Genomic DNA, 18,301 nt, shown 5'->3' with positions numbered 1-18,301 from the left:
AAACATGTGGCTGTGACACTGAATTCACACCTCTCTCGCTGGAACTCTACAGGGCTGTAAATACAGCTGGTTTGCTCAACAGATTTGTTGTTTCTGGAGAATGAGGGCAGGTATCGTCAGTGTGCTTAGTTTTGTACCTCAAAATGAAAAACAGCCACAGCTTTACTAAAATAAACCAAAAAGGTCAAAACAAAAGGAAAAAGATCACTTATTTTCAGTACCTCCTCTGACCCATTTCTGTGAACCTGTTTTTGTGGAGATTGATGATGAGGTATGTGCTGGTTTGAAAGGATTATGCACCCTAGAAAAGCCATGTTCTAATCCAGTCTTGTGGGATCAACTGTTTCTTTTAAACTGCATTCAGTAATGTAGGTTAGAAACTTGATTAGGTTATCTCCATGGAGATATGACTCACCCAACTGGGGGTATTAACCTTTCAGTAGAGGGAGATGTGACTCCACCCCCATTCTAGGTGGGTCTTGATTAGTTTACTGGAATCCTTTGAAGGAGGAACCATTTTAGGGAAAGTCCCTTTTTAGAGCCATGAGAGAGCCCATGTAGACAGATACCTTTGAAGATGAAGAAAACACCCCTGGGGGAGCTTCATGAAACAAGAAGCCTGGAGAGAAAGCTAGTAGACTTTGCCATGTGCCTTTCCAATTGAGAGAGAAACCCTGAACGTCATTGGCCTTCTTGAACCAAGGTATCTTTCTCTGGATGCCTTAGATGGGACATTTCTATAGACTTGCTTTAATTTGGTCATTTTCACAGCCTAAGAACATGTAAACTTGCAATTAATAAATTCCCCTTTTGAAAAGCTGTTCCATTTCTGGCATATTGCATTCCAGCAGCTAGTAAACCAGAACAAGGTAGCATGGGTCTCCTTGGGAGTGTTGGCTGTGGTGCCAGTACAATTTTGCTCTGCAATAAAAACCCCGAAGCCGTGCATGTTGGCTTTGTTTTATATTTTGAAACATGCACTTTTAAAATTTACTTTTATTTTTTCATCTACCATCTAGGGTAAAGTGTTTGACTTGGGGTTGCTGGTGTTTCAGCAAACCTGGGAGTGAGGTGTGTCACTTTTACAGATAACACTAACTAATGTGCCAGGCTTGGAATTCCTAAGGCTTGCTTTTTCTCTCAGTGGACATGGAAGTATAGTAATTAGCTGAGGTTTCAAAATGATTTTTTTATGACAACATACCAAACACTCACATTTTCTTCATGAGGAAGGTCATTGTATTCTATACGCTTTTCTCATTTTAATTGAACTATATTGTAAAGACCTGATCAAACTAATGGGGTAAAATATGTTAGTGATTCTACAGCTTAAAGTGACCATATGAACATGGAGAAGCTTGCAGAATGAATCATCAGGGGCTCTTTCTAGATGAGTCTCTGTTGGTATCTAAATGAATCAACTTCAACAAGTCCCTTTACTCTTCTGGGCTCTAGATTGCTCACTGACAAAATGAGAAAATGAGGGATTCCCCCTGACTTTGACATTGCATATCATTTTTGTTTCTGTTACTAAAGAATTATACTCTTAGTATTTTTAATTAAGTGTAACACCTATTTATCTAGTTCTTAATCTATGGTCTTCTAGAGCAAGGATTGACCAGATACTACATATTTTAGGCTTTGCAGGTCAGAAGCCCTGGACTGTATTCAACTCTGCTGTTGTAATACAGGAGCAGCCACATAAACTATATAAATGAATGGGCAGGGCTGTGATCCAATAATTGGCCAACGAGCCATAGTGTGCTAAATCTCTGTTCTATAACCTAGACACTCACAATTACACTTTTCTAGAAACTAAGGAAGCTTTCTTTTAATAAACTCATAACATTATTTCAATATAAATACTTTCATATTTAAAACAATTAGAAGAATAATAGATTATATTTTATAACATGCTACTTGAACCAGTCAAAATATATTCTATAGGCCATATCTGCTGGACCAGAGGGATGGAGAACCATTAGTGAGGGTTTTTATGGAAGGAAATGAGTAGCATCTGGCCTGCATTTGTCATGATATGTTAACACTAGATCCAAAATACATTCATTCAAGGTCCATTGTAGTAAATGTAGAATGGAAGTACTAATTAACTTGTGTTCGACTCTTAAGTTGCTACCAGCCTGTTAAGCTTGTTAGAGTGTGGATAAACAGGAAGCAAGAGGGAGACCATTCTAACTGGATAGAAATGAGTTAGCAAAGTGTGGAGGTTGTGGTGAGACCAAAGTGCTTATGCAGGATGAAGGGGTCTCTTTCTGTTGGGGACCATCCAGAGAGAAGTGAAGAGCAGATAGTTTGAGAAGGGAGTCCATGCTAGCCGAAGACCTTTTGCCCTTGTCCCATAAACCTTGCAGAGAGAAAGCCAATATCAGTAGAGCTCAGCTACTCTACTTGAGATTGGATTAAATTTCAATGACTCTTAGTGGCTCCATGTATCTGGAGAGTCAAAAGAATACCTTGGGGGTGCAAGGCTAATTCAGCGGTAAAATTCTTGCCTGCCATCTGGGAGACCCAGGTTCAATTCCTGGTCTATGCACTTCCCCTGAAAAACCACCCAAAAACAAACAAACAAACAAACAAACAAATCAATAAATGGTGCAGTGATAATGGAATACTCACATGGAAAAAGAATGAAATGTGACTCCTGCCATACAGTATACCAAAAAATAGAAAAAGAACATCATAAACTCAGAAAGTGCCTTCATCTGGATGTGTGGATTTCATAAGACTACTTGGAACACTTATGATACTGAATTGGATTTTTTCTCCCTTCTACCTCTCCTAAAAAATATTATCCAAAGCAGATTGCATTCTGGCTTTCATCTCATTGGATATCAATGCTAATTACTTTGTAGAAAAATGAACAAAAGAGTGGGATGTCTGTAAACATTTGCTAATGTATTGGCAACTTTTCTGTAGAAGAGTCCAAAGTAAGAATTCATAAATTGAGAATGTTCTTATGCTGGTTTTGAAACAAACAAACAAAAAGCATGCAAGTCTTTAAAATATGTAAAGAAAGATTGCAATAGCATGTGCCAATTATATTATAAGTGACATTTGCTTGGTTCTTGGCCAATATATTAGAACTCATAGAAAGAAGCTGGTTGGCAGTCTTGACTCTGGGCAAGACTTTGCCCTTTGGAAAAGCTGTCACCTGGCCAACTGAGAGAGGCTGTTGCTATTCAAGGCAACTTAGAACTCTTCTTTAGATGTACAATTTAAATAATCCCCTGAAAAGGTAGAAAGTGATTTCCTTGGGATTTCTATGTGTTTCTGACTCATCCAAACCCATATTTCTGTATTTGAATACCTTCCAGGGATCTTTATATGGGTTTTATTATTTTGTGTCATGATTACCATCACAAAAGGATATAATCTCTCACTTGATCCCTAGATATCTGCCAAGGAGTGTTATTTTTTCAGTTAGTTCATGGCTTTCCTGAAGTTTGCAGGGCTCCTAGCAGCTCTTGGCAAGTAGGCTATGATTTATATGAAACTATGTGCAATTCTAAAAGGAGGCTAAAATTGATGACAGAAATGCTGTGGGTGTTTCGGATGTTGTTGAAAGATATGCTTGGTGTGTCCTCATACTAAAATTGCAAGGTCACCCTTTACTGTGGAGAGTGGAGATGAAGTGGTGGAAGATAGGGAGCTGGGATTTCTGGAGACCCTCCCATGCTCTCCGTACATGGTTAGAAGCTCCATATGAATTATTTGCATATTCTTCTAAAAAAAGAGAGATCATTTTCTTATTCTCCTCCAGGTTTTTAAGTCTTGAAAACAAAAATGAGGCAACTGGTGGTGACCTCAGTCATACAGGTAAAAAATTCTTCACCTGAGATTTATCCTACATTGGCTTGATTCCAAGGACCATGCAACTTTCATGAATGCATTAGGTGAATGGAGGGCAGTTTTGTTCGGGTCAGTCTCTGATTCAGATGGTGTAGACTCCAAGGCAGTGGTTCTGAGAAGACTCAGAGTTAATTAACTTTTTGATAACAGATGTATTAGAACAAAACCTCTAAATACAGAGGAAGCCCTTGTCTTAGCACTAAAGATATGTTCCATCCGGGGGGGTAGCCAATAGTCATGGGTGGCTCTTGAACACTTGAAATGTGACTAATCCAAAGTGAGCTGTGCTTTTCATGCAGACTGGATTTCCAAGACTTAGAACACATGTATAGTATGAAAATATCTCATTGCTTTTTCTTAATCTTCATAGCATGTTGAAATGATGATATTTTGGATATGCTTGATTAAATTAATGTCATTTTAGATTAATTTTACCTCTTTCAATGGTTTTTTAATATGGCTTTTGGAAAATCTGGAATGACATGAGGCATGCATTATATATCCATTGGATAGTGCTGCCTTAGAGCATTTAACATCTTCATACTCTTCCTAGGGACCAGTCAGTATTGCTTTTCTTTAGTTTAACATTTTTGTATGTTTTATCTCATTTTCTTAGCTAAATTAAAAATGACTTGAAGGCAGAGGTCTCTCTCATATGCTTTTGTATCTCAGCCAGAACCTACAGTTGGTTCTTGCATGGAGCAGGCACTCAATAAACATTAGTTGATAACAAAAATGAATAGTTGTGCTGTCATGATAGTCTCTGTATACATGCCTTTATTGGAGAACCCTAAAGTTTCTGGAAAAGACATGGGACTGTCTTGGAAAAGTTGTTCTTGTTCTGATGTACAGATAGAATCTCTACTTCTGCAAAATGGCTACCTTGGGATATACTAGAACTGTCTCCAAGCACGGTGACTTCCTTGCACTAGCCTCATGGCTTTCTTCTCTGGAATCCAGGGGTCTGTAGAGGTAGTAACTGACATATGAATTTATGACTGTCCAATAGAACTGGGAGATGGAGAATAAGCTAAGAGTAAATTGTGAGTGAACATGGGCAGAAAAGAGATACTGGCTTAAACAGTATCAAAACAAATGATTTATTTTCTTAAAGCAGAGGTCTGGCCATTCCTGAAAATGTGGCATAACTGATTAACCACAACATTTTAAAAACCAAGCACTCTAACTCTCCAAGAAATCTCTGACACTATTCTCTGAAATCTCTTATTTACCCAGTAGGCATGTTTGAGCACTCATGGAATAATCTGAGTGTCCATTGAATAGAAATTGTTCATTTTTATAATTTTAGCCACATTAACATCATTTGTAATTCTAAAGCTATAAATCTAAAGGAAATTACTTTTTAAATGTCCTCTGGCACAACATTAAGATTTTGCAATTAGATTTTATAGCCTACAGTCATATGCTCTAGGTCATGAGTCAAAATTAAGAACCTCTGTGCGAGGAAAGTTTCCCGTAGGTGATGTGGGGCACTTATAAGCTACGTAGAGTTTAAGATGGTTGCAGGCTAGGTGCCAACTTCCTAGCTTGGAGGAGAGGATGGCCACAGTCCAAGGGTTTGAGAGTCTTGCCTAGTTTGCACATTATTTCACATAATCTTTTAAATGAAGAAAAATCTGTCTTTCTTGGTGGATGAGTAGAAATTCTTGTGCGAGTTATCTGCCGGTAAAAACCAGCCACTAAGCAGATTGGTCCTTACCCTGCAGTGATCAGAAATAATTGCTGCAAATGGTTTAATGAAATAGGTGGTTACATGGTCTTAAAAGTTATAAACCAAAAGAAGGGCCAGTGGTTTGCCAAACCCCAACCAACATCATTACTGTTAAAGTACATCTAGACTCTATCGGAGATCCTACAAAAGTTTCATGCACTAAATTTGCTTTTCAGAAACCTAAAACCTTCAAATGGTTCCTAGGCTGGATAAGTCCTGAAACCCAAAGGTGCCCCTCTCTCTAAGAACATCAACCAGTTCCATCCCTTTATCCCATATTGTTGGGATTTTTCAACTGGAAAAAAGTTAGAATGGACGTTACCCAAATATCCCTAAAGATTGAGAGAAAGAACAAAGGAGAAGGAGGAGTTATAATAGAGAAGTTATACAAATCACTATAATGATTTATATTATATGATTCATAATGCCTAATCATTATATTGATATTTCTTTTAGTCTCCAGTGTTATGGAGCAGCTAGAAAGAAAAACCTGAAATTGTGTAACTGTGACTCAAACCAAACCCTGAAATCTGTTCTATAACTACTTGTTAAAATGTACTTTGAATTTTATTGCTTTTTTGTATATATATTTCGTATTTTAAAATCTTAAAAATGAAAAGAAGGGCGATACCAGTTTTATTTTGAACCTTTCCATAGGTGTTTCATTGCCATCTCAGCCGCATCTGGGTGAGTCTCAAACAACCCAGGACTCCTTGGGCTGAATCAGTGATAGCCTCACCTTAACACTTACATTTGGATTCTGAGATTTAAACAGTGTCTGTGATTTGGCCAGAAAACCATACAAATGAGAAAAAACGTGGGGTAGGAGTGGCAATCGTATACCACAGCCCTTGTTTCAGAAAGGTAGTACCTCTTAACTGAGCGTGAGATGGAAATGGATTCCAGTGAACTTATATTCCCTAAGGTGTTTCTTAAAATGTAGACCATGAACATTTAATGAAATAAAAACTGTTAATGAAATAAAAACTGTTAAAATGTAGATGCATCTAAAACAGTTCCCGAAACCAAGTAAGTACTGATATATAGACATTAAAAAATGGTATAAATAGGAGATATTAGTTTTAATATGATGTATATTTTTGACAAGTATAGTGACAATATCTGTAAATGTGTGTATTTCCTCCTTGGTTAGCTGCTTTGCCTTGACTCCTCATTAGGGAAACTCATGAGGCTCTGGGTTGAAATCCATTACAATCACTGTAAGAATTTGAGGAAAGGTTCAGGTAGCAGCTAAAGGCATGATGTGTCTTATTTTAGGGGGGAAACTTGGCATGGGAGTGCTGCTACTGCCCTAAGTGAGCTTGCCTTGTTCTGAATGGCTGTTAGAGGGACAAGCCTGGAAAAGCAGAATGGAGGAAAAAGGAGGAAAAATGTTAACAGTCATGTGACAGTGCAGTAAACCAGTACAGACTTGCCAGGCCATTCTTCTCAGAAGGGCTTCTGAAAAATTCACTCTCATGTTTTCCAACATTAGTTTTAGCTGAAATTGCATTGATAGAATGATTTATAGTCTGTATTTATTTATATTCTATACTGAAGGCTAAATGAAGGTTATAGAAGAGAAACATGCACCAGCTTTAAAGAGGAATGGGTATCTTGATGGGGATGGGATGGGGAAAGGTCAGGGGAGGAGAACTTCCAGAATTTAACTATACATATGGATGGGAGAAGACTCACTTTCAATGTCAAGTAGTCCTTGACTTTTCTTTCTTCCTGTAATTTTTTGTGTGGTTGCAACACTTGAAGCTAACTTTTAGGGATTTTGCAGTTTAGTAATATAATACAGTGGCTCAAAACATTAGCTCCAAGACTAGGCAGGTTGGGTTTGAGTCTCATCTAGCTGTTCACTAGGCAAGGGCTCAACCTCACTGTGCCGCAGTTTCCTCACCTGTGAGAAACTCACCAGGTGTGAGAAATACAGGACTTAGTATGTGTGAAGTGCATCATAGAAAAGCACCTAGCATAGGACATGTGCTATTTATGTTAGCTCTTTTTGAGTTGCTTTACAGGTAGTTAGCAATGTTATTATTTCAACATACAGTAGAAGGAATACATACTTTCATGAGAATTAGAAGGTTTAAGCCTTGATTTGCAATTTTACCTCTGTGCCCCGGTGGCTTCAACAACCTTTAAGACTGGGTGTGGGTAGGGGACTGAGTCAGGGGCTCAGTTTCTAATGTGGTTCCAAATCACCCATAGAACTGCTTTCTCAGTATCTTAATTTGTGGCTGAAGGAGTGACGAATGAAAACTCATGGGAGCGTTCACTGCTCAGTAGGTGAAACTCAGGTCCTAGAGGCTCCAGTCATCAATTCCAATTTTTGGAATGACATGTTTTGGACAAGTGCAATTCCTAAAACAATGGAATCTCCCTGTAATTCTTATTTTTCAGACTCTGTCTTAGTCTGTTAAGACTGCTGTAACAAAGACCACAGACCAGTTGGCTTAAACAACAGAAATGTCGCAGTTTTGGAGGCTAAGTCACAAAGCTAGTTACCAGCAGGCTCATGCTTCCCTAGAAGTCAATAGGGCTCTAATATTGGCTTTCAGGCAGTCCGTAGCTCAGTCTCTGCCTCTGCCACATGGCTGTCTCTCTCTCCATCTGTGTATCTGTCTTCAGGGTCTTTCTCCAAATCTCCCTCTCCTTAAGACTCCAGGCGTATTGAATTAGGGTCTTTCTCAGCCTCATCTAGGCTAATACCCCGTCCAAGTTCCTGCTTACAAATGAGTTCAATTTCACAGGACCATGAGTTGGGACTTCAGCACATCTGTTTGGAGGGACACAATTCAGCACATAATGGCCCTAGAAGGTTTCTTGGTTTACGACCATGTTACCTTGGATGTCTTTAGAGCATTTTTTAAAAAATAAATTTTATTTTTTTCTTTTTCTTTCCTCTTTTCTTGTTGCTAATTTGAATCTAAGTCCCTAGTTTACAGTTTTTCAATTACTTTGGACAAAGTTTATTAATATTTACATATAACATGTTTATAATAGTAATTGCTTCTTGAAACTCTTCTATAAATGGCAGCATTACACTTTCGAGAGAATATTTACAGAATGATTGGGTAGGAGCTTATGCGTTAGCAGGAGAAGGGAAATATAAATCAATGCATCTGATTATGCGAGAGAAAGTCATTGCTGGAGGCCATATTTAAATTATAATGTTTGTTTAAGTAATGGATTAGGAAGGATTATTCATATCAAATATTCCAAATTTCCTATTGTGTTGAAAATTATACATTAATTAGAAATTACAGGTTTTCCTGTTATTTAACTTCCACACAGTAGTCACTTGGCTGCCATTTGATGTTTTATTTCATCGTATAGTTAAGTCAGTGAGGTAGAGGTACAGAAGTAAACCCATTATTTGGGTATGTGCTAAGAAAGTTATTGTTATTGAAAATCGGGTCTCAACAAGTTCCTGAGTGTGGTGTACCCTCTCTGCTGTTCTCACCCTCCCTGATTTTCTTTGGCATTTTGCAAACTCCATCATGGGCCTGCCTCGCTGAGACTCTCTTGCCGAACTTGACTTTGCACTTTCCTAGCTCTTCTATAGCCATAAATGTTCATTCTCTGATACCTTAGGAGGTCACATCCATAATTTCTGTCTGCTGTTACTGAAATCTGTTAAAGTAGTACTAAGTTGTGCTGGCATATTTTCTGCCATTCATGTTGTTGAGTCACCTTTGTGTTTCTGGGGTAAACCCAAAAACACGCACATGTAAAATGCATTGCATGTGTGAGATTTGCTAATATATTTCTTTTCTTAAACTTTTTGTCAGCCATGTTTTTAAATGAGGTTGACCTGTGATTTTCCTTTCTCAGAATGCCCTTGCCCAGTTTTAATATCAAGATTATCAAGAGTAGGTGTGCATGGGAGCACAGTGACAGAATGCTTGCCTTCCATGTGAGAGACCTGGGTTTGATTCCCGGACCATGCATGCCCCTGAAAAAAAGAAAGAAAGAAATTAAAAAGCAAGGGAAAGATTATCAAGAGTATAACAGCCTCAACATGAGTTAGGAAGCCTCCTTCTTTTCTGGTCTCTGAAGTAATTGATATAAGATATGTTTTTTTAAGGACTTGAAAAAGTCTCTGAGACTGCTTTCTTTTTTGACAAAGTGTACTTGGAAGCTTGTTGTATATTTTGTTGGCTTGTTAGTAATATCAAAGGAGTGTAATACAAATATGATAAAAGGTTTTTAAATATAGGAGAATGTGTGTATATTTATAAAGCAGAGATGAAGGGACTTGTTAAGATTAGAGGTATTATAGGCATAGAGAGGTAATTTTGGGAAGGGATAGGACTGAAGGGAGATGAGTTTGGTCTTTGTAAAGGGCATCTGGGCAGCATTATTCTGACCTTATATGGAAAACCGAGATGACAGGGACCGACGGAGGCATATTTTCAGTTGGAGAGGTTGGAAGTGTGGAGACTTTCTTCCAAGGCTCACATCATATGGACTAAGATAGGATACCATATAATATGAAAGTTAAGATAGGTATAACTTTGAGGCAAATGTACAGGAGAGTCAATAGGAAGAGAACATGCAGATTACTCACTTTGATCCAGTCCAGAAACCATAAAAATAGTTTTATTGGGGAAGCTAATTAGAATTTTAAGTAAGGAAAATCGAGCAATGTTGACAGAACCATATGCCTTTCACTCATTGCTACCCTTGAATGTGGCTCCTTTTACTTGGATGCGTTTTAGGAAGCAGTGCAACTGCCTTCCTGGAAACTCTGTTGCTTAATATAGAGTCCAAATTCGTCACTCTCTTCCAGTTCTTCTCACTCCTACCTAAAACAATTTCTTCAATGTGTCAAGTGCTTGCTTGACAACTAGCCAAAGCCTGTTATCACATATGAGGTCACATGCAAACTTTTTGACCTGTAAGTGAATTTTCCAACAGTTTATACTTAATCACATCTTTCAGCTTTCTTGCCTGCAGTTTCTTATGTTGTCAGTGCTGCTTCCTTTCTCCATTCCTTTGTTCCTTCTTTCCTTTCCTTTTAAACTCTCTCTCTCTTGAACCTACATACTTATTGCCTGTCACAGTCAGGGCTTTGTGTTCCATGCTTATAGCGCTGCAGGGAACAAGGCCTGTGGAAGAGGCCTGGGGATCTATCATTCCCAAGAGCACAGAAATGGACCAGGGCACCTGGGTGTGAAGATAAGCAATGCCTGTCGGGGCCTGCCAGGACCCTGCAGTCCCTCCACATTGCTCTCTTGCTTTTTCCCTCAGTGGCACGCCAGTCTTCTAAGTCTGTGGTCGACTCTTTCCTTTTGTTTTACCTAAGCCCCAATGAATATTTCCTTTAACGCTGTAAACACTTTGTATTTTCAGATACCACTTTTAAAGAACATATTAATGCAGTCTCCCTAACTGAATTATAAATACCTGGAAAACCTCCTTAATGCCTTCTATAACTCAGGGTCTTATATATATTTGCTATAAAAAAATTTTGTATTAATTGACTTGCATATGAAATGCACACGTTTGTATAAAATACTGAAAGGTATCATGATATCATATACATTAAAATTTCAAAAACCAAATTCAGGCCTATATAACTCAACCCTGGTTTCCCTTAAGCAGGAAAGAACTTTCAACTCATCATGTTTTCCCCTCAATAACCGATAGTAGGGAAATGACATATTTACTATACAGAGCAGATTCTAGAAAATAATTCATCTCATCACTACACCAAAGACAGGTCTATAGGACATGTTATGGGACATAGGTGTGATGCCACACTAGGTCTGTTTTTATCACTGGCATTAATTGAAAGAGATTATTCCCTGTGCTATATAGTTTTTCCTCTAAACGATCACTTCATTGATTTGTAGTTGTTGCCTCTTTATTGAGTCAGTGTGCTATAACTGAAAGTACTAAATACAAAAACAGACAACAGCATCGTTAATTGTCAAGGATAATAACGGATCACACAACTGATAGCTAAACACACTGAATAGTTTTTTGGTGCCAAACTGAGCTAATGAAAATTGCAAAAATGGCCCATGATGCAGCATTCCCTCCCTCTTTCACATTATCATTTTATAATAGCCTGACTCTGGATTGGAGGCCATTACAGTAGAAGTTACCTTTGCTGCTAAAAGAAACCTGTTTCTAAGTAGTGGCTATTATCTTAGAACAAAATGCAGATTAGGCCAAGCAGTATCTGGAGAAGGCTTATCCAGAAGGAAGGGACTGAATTAGTTTAACACGTCTAATTATCAGGCCAAAATAGATACCCAAAATGGTGAGGAAATGGAAGGTCTACTTTGAAAGAAAGTGGAAGTATACTTTGCTCTTCCACTTTTTCCTTATTTCCAAGGAGGCCTTCCATGATGGTTCCAAGTCTTCATCTCTTTCTAGCAAGTTCCACAGGCAATGGTCCTGCTCACATTCAGTATTTCTCTGATGAAAAGAAACGTGTGACTGCTGTGCTGTTTTCTGCCCAGCACAGAGCCAAAAGGAAAAATGCACACCTGGCTCATAAACTAAGTGCCGATGCCTCCTGGCTCACCCTTGGGTGGCTGCCACCTATGTTTTACATGCTCTCAGTGTGGATAACGACCACCTTGGGGAAAACCCCAGTGGCTCCTGAACTAATGCCTCGGAGGACCTTTAAACTCCTTCTGAAATGTGATGTTTGCTTTCTGTTGTGTGCTCTCTGTGCTTCCCAGAGGGGAAAAAAAAATCATTCATTTTTATCTTTTTATTTATTTATTTTTTTCCATTTAGAAATTGTTCCCTGGTTACGGGAGTTCAGAGCGAAGAATGCTGTGGATTTCTCGCAGTTAACATTTGACCCAGGACAAAAAGAACTTGTTGTAGGAGCAAGGTGAGAAATCTTATGTTTTGCCACCACAGGTCTTTTGGGACTTCATTTTACATCCATGTAGGTAACCATGAGCTTCTCTGTCATAGTGGATGAGTTCTGAGAAATGTTATTTCTTCAAAGAATGAAGTACAGTATGTGTCATAACTGTTTTATCAATAATATGATGGCTGTTGCTATTTATAGCAGAGTTTTTATTGGGCCCTCACCATGTATCAGGAACTGTTCTAACATGAATTAGCTCATTTGCACATCCCATCAAACTTGAGAGGTAGGTCAGCATCCCCACTTCACAGATGAGAAAACTGAGGCAGAACATGTTAAAAATGTTGCCCTGGGGCAGATACTTAATAAAAGATGGAGTTTGATTTTACACCGAGGAACTCAAGTTCTTAACTTCTCTTTCCATTTTTGAATAGAATTCTAGAGGTCTGGAGACCTTGACTTGCCATCCAAGACCCATTGTTATCTTTCTTTGTGACCTTGATTAAACCATTCACCAGTAAATTGACAAGCCAAACAGGGCTATCATCAGCTCCATGTCTCTTAAGGATGTCATGCATGTTCCTGGGTCCAGGTCAAAACTTGGCATCCTTGTCTGAATGTGGAGGCCCCTGGACCACAGTTAGAACAGATTTGAGATTTTCCACTCATATTCACCATCACTTCTTAGAAAACATGCATAATCCCTATGCCTGTCCATGTGCTTGGAGGGTGCTATATGTAAATCACTTTGTGCCCATCTCTTAGGAAATATGACATTAAGCATAAAAAACCCATCATTTGTAGATTGGGAATCTTCTGGAATCTAGGAAGGCTCAGGCCTCTTTCCATCAAATTTACTAGGTTATAAAACATGCATTTTGTCTTTCATGGTGAATGGGGCTGTGCAGTCCCCACAGGAACCTCCATGAAGCTAAATGGGGCTTTGGTTCTGGCACTCTAGACAAATATTTAGCAGTTTCTTGAAAACTGCCTTTGCTCTTAGTTCTTAAGGAGCCCTTGTGCATCCACTCGGCTTGCACACAGTATGATTTAAGGTTATAACTTTAAATGAATAGAGAAAAGTCTGCTTATGAATGAGTCACCATGCACTTCTTTTGAGTTGGCGAACTGGCAATGAGCATAGATTGGACAAAGGTTACTTGGTAGACTTGTCCCCACTTCAGCCTGTTGGGAATATGTGGGGATACCTGATGCTGGATTCCATCAAATTCCATCACTTGATCTCTGATGTGGCTTCCATCAAATTTCATCACTTCTAGCCTGGGCCTTTTATTGCAGAGATTTTAACTGGCTCTCTGGCCACCACTCTTTCTCCTCTCCTTATGCACGGCCAAAGTCATTTTTTTTAATGCTCTCTTTCAATCTTTTCTATTGGGCTACTGGTTTTCTGGTGCCACCCACCAAACCTTCTGCATTATGGTCCTGCATCTCTTATGGTCTCATCTCTTTCCATTCTCACGTAGTCCAAGCTCGTGGAATTATTTACATTGCCTGCAACCATAAAGTTCACTCTTCCTTGCCTCTGTGATTTGGTAACCGTTTTTCTGTTTCTGGAAAACTGTCTCTCTTCCCTTCCCACCCCAATCAATACGCATGGTAAACTCCTACTCCAATGTAAGGACCAAGATCAAGGGTCCTCTGTTGGCCCTCAGCTGCCATCTTCCTTGCCCTACAGGGTCCTGCTAGCACACCTGGCACCCACCTTCAATACTTCACTTCATGCACTTACACATGTTGCATTATTTATTGCTGGGTGTCACCACTTGGCTAACAGTGACTTATAAGAAGGTTCTCTCTCATCTTTTCATTGTTTTCCTAGAATGGAGCATAGCGTCTTCCTCCTGGTAAAAGAGTAAAGATATCTATTATTTGTTCAGATATACTTCCAGGGTTTGGTTTGTGTATGTGCCCCTGTGCATCCATGTAGACACTTAAGGGAAAAGGGAAGATTTAGTTTAGATACCTACAGTGGGTCAGGGGCAGGAGGCTCTGTACCATGATGTTCCCCTTTAGGGAAAATGAGCTCTCACCTTGAGCCAAGGAAGAGGGGCTCCCTGAACATGCTGGTGGGGGACATAGGTACAAATGTGACACCAACTGGTGTTTCCTGCAACTCTTATTCAATTTGGAAGAGCTTTTGGAAGGATTTTCCCTGAATGCTGCTTGAAAGACTCTCCATTATCTCTGGGCAAACAGACTAGCATCGCATATGCTCTTTGGGGCTGGTTGTTGGTGAATGGCACAAGATTCTCCTAAGAGATATGAGAAGCCACTGCATCTTTGGAATTATGAATAGATTTTTCATGGTCCTTTCTGTCCCAGGAGCCTGGGAATTACCCCCAGGTGGCACTAGTTCCTGAAGGTCAGTATCCCATTTATCTCCTCACTTTGTGTCAGCCAACCGTGTTGTACATCATGACAGTCAGTGCTGGGTAGAGGTGCCAGATTAAGCCAATAAAACTGCAGGCTACCCAGCTAAATTTGAATTTCAGAAAAAAAAACCCATAAATTTTTAATCAACAGAACCCAGGTGAGAAGGTGTCCCTACACCGGGCAATTCTAGGTATATATCAACTGTATTTTCTATTCTAGAGCAGTGCATGGTACAGTTAAGACATAAAATAAATTGAAGAAAGAGTGGGATGGACTGGGCTTGCAAGCTGTGATCTTGTTGAGTGAGTTTCTGAGTCTTGTCTTTCTCATCTTTAAAACTGATAGAGTAATTTCTGTTCTTTTCAGCCCTCTGAGGATTAAATGAAATAATCCATGTGAGCAGGCAGTGTTGGGGAAGATGCGATGATATGGTAGATTTCTGCATACATGTGAATGTGTATTTCAGGCAGACATCACCGAGGGAGGAGAACAGGAAATATGCTTAGTAAATGTGATGGAATTAGAGGCACCGAACGTTTGAGAGGAAGTATGAGCCAGTTATAAAACTTTAAAAATAACCCAGCCCTCAGATTCCTGTTTGGAAGGAGTTGGCCTGATCAAAGGAGCTTAGGTAACAGGTGTATATTTCTGAAAGCAGTAATGGTTTAAAATTAGGATCAGTAGAAAGAAATATGATTTTTTTTTTAGTTTGTCTTAATTAGCACTAGGCATAGTTAAGCTGGTTTGTTGGATGGTTTCACTTTGCACCAGTGATATTTCATATTCCTGAAATTGAATTCAATTAAAGATTTTTCACATTGTTCACTAAAAGAAGTTCATTGTGCTGCAGAAGAAAAGCCTCTTGTATGTGATGTTAGGGATTGCATCATGTCCCCCACAAAAGGGATGTTCGGTTCCCAACTTACGGTCCTGTGACTGTGAACCCACTTGTAAATAGGACCTTTGTAGATGTTACTAGTTAAGTAAGATGTGCCCCAACTGCATGGCGGGGGTGTGTGCGCTTTAATACAGTATGGCTCAAGTCGTTGTATGCAAAGGAAATTAGAAATCGATGATGCCATGGGGAGTAGCCAGGGAACTGAAAGTCAGCAGAACCCAGGTGAGAAGGAAGACACCACCATGTGCATTGTCATGTGATGGAGAAACCAAGAACCCCAGCATGCAAGCAGCCAGCCAGACTGCGCAGTCTTTGAGGAGAAAGCATCACCTTGCTGACAGCTCAGTGTTAGGTTTCTGTTATCATCAAAGCCGTGAACCAACAAATTCCCAGTGTTTAAGCAAACCCATTGTATGACATCAGCTTTAGCAGCCAAGAAACCGAAACAGGTATTGGAGGCATTGTAGCCTCACAAGTTACTTAAATCTGGATTCATGCAAATTCTGGAAGGTTCCCCAAAATCCACCAGTTCCAAGATGCACATTCTCTTTTACAGTATTCTAAACCATTGAATCATATCCTTTTCTACTCAAGCCTCATTAAAAATTAATGATGTTTGTGTTTTCAATGACAAAACTTAGCCATTCTCATTTTAGAAAATGTGGAAAGTACAGTAAAGCATAAAGGAAAAAAACAGTTTCAGAAATAATCACAGTAGACATTTTCAGTTATTTTCCTGCATTATTTGATTTATTATTATTTATATTCCCGAGATAAAATTGTTGAATGGTTTCTATACTCCTTTTTGAAAGAACCTTCTAAAAGCATTTTTCATGTCATTAAAAAATAATCAAAATGAAAGAACATGCTATGGTGTGTAGTTTTTGTAGAGATAATTATAGAAGTAATGATAGTAATGCTACTGCCCAAACTCGATACAAGTTTTGCTGTAGATAAGATTGTAATGATAGATGCAAGAGAGGGCAATTGCGTTTTTATTTTCCAGTAAAATAAGGGAACCAATTTTCTTGCTTTAGTATTTTAGATTAGCTTTAAGGTTGACAAGAGATTCCTTACTCAGTCACTCTGATATGGCTGTTCCATATTTGGATGGCTGGTCCTGGTAGCTGGTGGATAAACTTGGTTTTTTACTTTCACAACAGACTTAGTCCTCATAAAATGCAATGTTTTAGTAGTAGTGACGGTGTTCACAAATTGGCCCTTTTTTATTTACTTTTTCATTTATTTGTTTTTTATTTTATTTTTTGTATGCTGAATAACAGGGTCACATTTCATTATTTTTTTCCATGTGAGTATCCTGTATTGCAATGCCATTTGTTGAATGTGTTTGTTTGTTTGTTTTGTTTATTTGTTTTGTTTGTTTGGGAAATGCATGGATTGGGAATCAAACCTGGGTCTTGCACATGACAGGTGAGAATCCTACCACTGAACTACACTTGTACCCTCTCCAATTAGCCATGCTTTTATAAAGCATGAGCTGTTGAAGTGGTGAGGACAAAAAGAGTTTCACGTCAAAGATTCTGTGACTTGAGCACACCATGTGGCACATGTGGGAAGGTCTTCGTGGCTATTTAGGTGCTTTTCTTTCCAAATTGGATTTCCTAATTGAAAACAGTTTTTTAAGGACATCTCAATTTCGGAAATGTGAGTTTCCTTCAGTTTTTTTTTTTTTCTTGGACTTTTGATATTTTCTCCCTATAAATTGATTTCTCTTTGTCCTACTCTACTTTACAAGCTTTGGTGTGGTATAAATATGTACATTGAAGGACATGGTCTTGTGCCCTCTGCCTTTTTAGTAAGAACTTGGGCTGTCACACAAGTACCAGCAGGGCTACCCATCCATCTGTCCACAGCTGTGGTGGTGGGAAGGTAATATCAGACTTTGGTTGTTAAATAATCATAATCGATGGTAAATAAGGCAATTTATGTCCTTTGAAGCATTTAATTTTAATGCTATTCAAATTGCATCCTGGCAATTTGATGCAAATTGCCTCTGGCCATGGGGGCTCTCATGGTTCTGGTGGCTCTAAAGCTTTTTCCAAAATGGTTCCCTCTTAGAGGGTTCCAGTAAGCAACCCCACCTTGAATGGGTGGAGACACATCTTCATGGAAACCTCCTAATCAAAGATTACCACCCACAGTTGGGTGGGTCACATCTCCATGGAAACAATAAAAAAAAATTCCATCCAGTAATATTGAATGAGGATTAAAGGACATGGCTTTTCTGGGGTATACAACAGATTCAAACCAGCGCACTTGGAACCACTCATTTTTCCCATAGTTCGAATCTAGAAAACCTAAATGGGAAGGCCAGATTAACTTGTTTTTGTGGTATGAATTTGCTTTTGGTGTTCAAAACACATAGCTCCATAAGAGCACATTTAATAAATGGGAATAATTCCATTTAATTAGACTGGGCTTCTCCTTGCAAAATGGTTTTGATATTGGTTCTAAACATAGGGGCTAGATTGTAGATTCACAGGACATTTATTTCTTTTAAAAATGGCCAATATAATTCTTCTGCTTTTGGTGGTTA

At 38.9% G+C, this 18,301-nt stretch overlaps 1 protein-coding gene across 9 annotated transcripts in view; it reads left to right on the top strand.

The window, feature by feature from the left end:
• The window catches only part of SEMA5A (semaphorin 5A), a 574,926-nt gene that overhangs the window by 249,889 nt on the left and 306,736 nt on the right, over positions 1–18,301 (top strand). For all 9 annotated transcript variants that reach the window (XM_077116834.1, XM_077116833.1, XM_077116837.1 and 6 more), the window contains one exon: positions 12,371–12,470. In XM_077116834.1, coding sequence (XP_076972949.1) covers positions 12,371–12,470 — 100 coding nt within the window. The remainder of the gene's footprint in view (positions 1–12,370; positions 12,471–18,301) is intronic.

Source organism: Tamandua tetradactyla, chromosome 9 (genome assembly GCF_023851605.1).
Source record: "Tamandua tetradactyla isolate mTamTet1 chromosome 9, mTamTet1.pri, whole genome shotgun sequence".
NCBI classification, from domain to species: Eukaryota; Metazoa; Chordata; class Mammalia; order Pilosa; family Myrmecophagidae; genus Tamandua; species Tamandua tetradactyla.
This window is presented reverse-complemented; position numbering and strand designations above follow the sequence as displayed.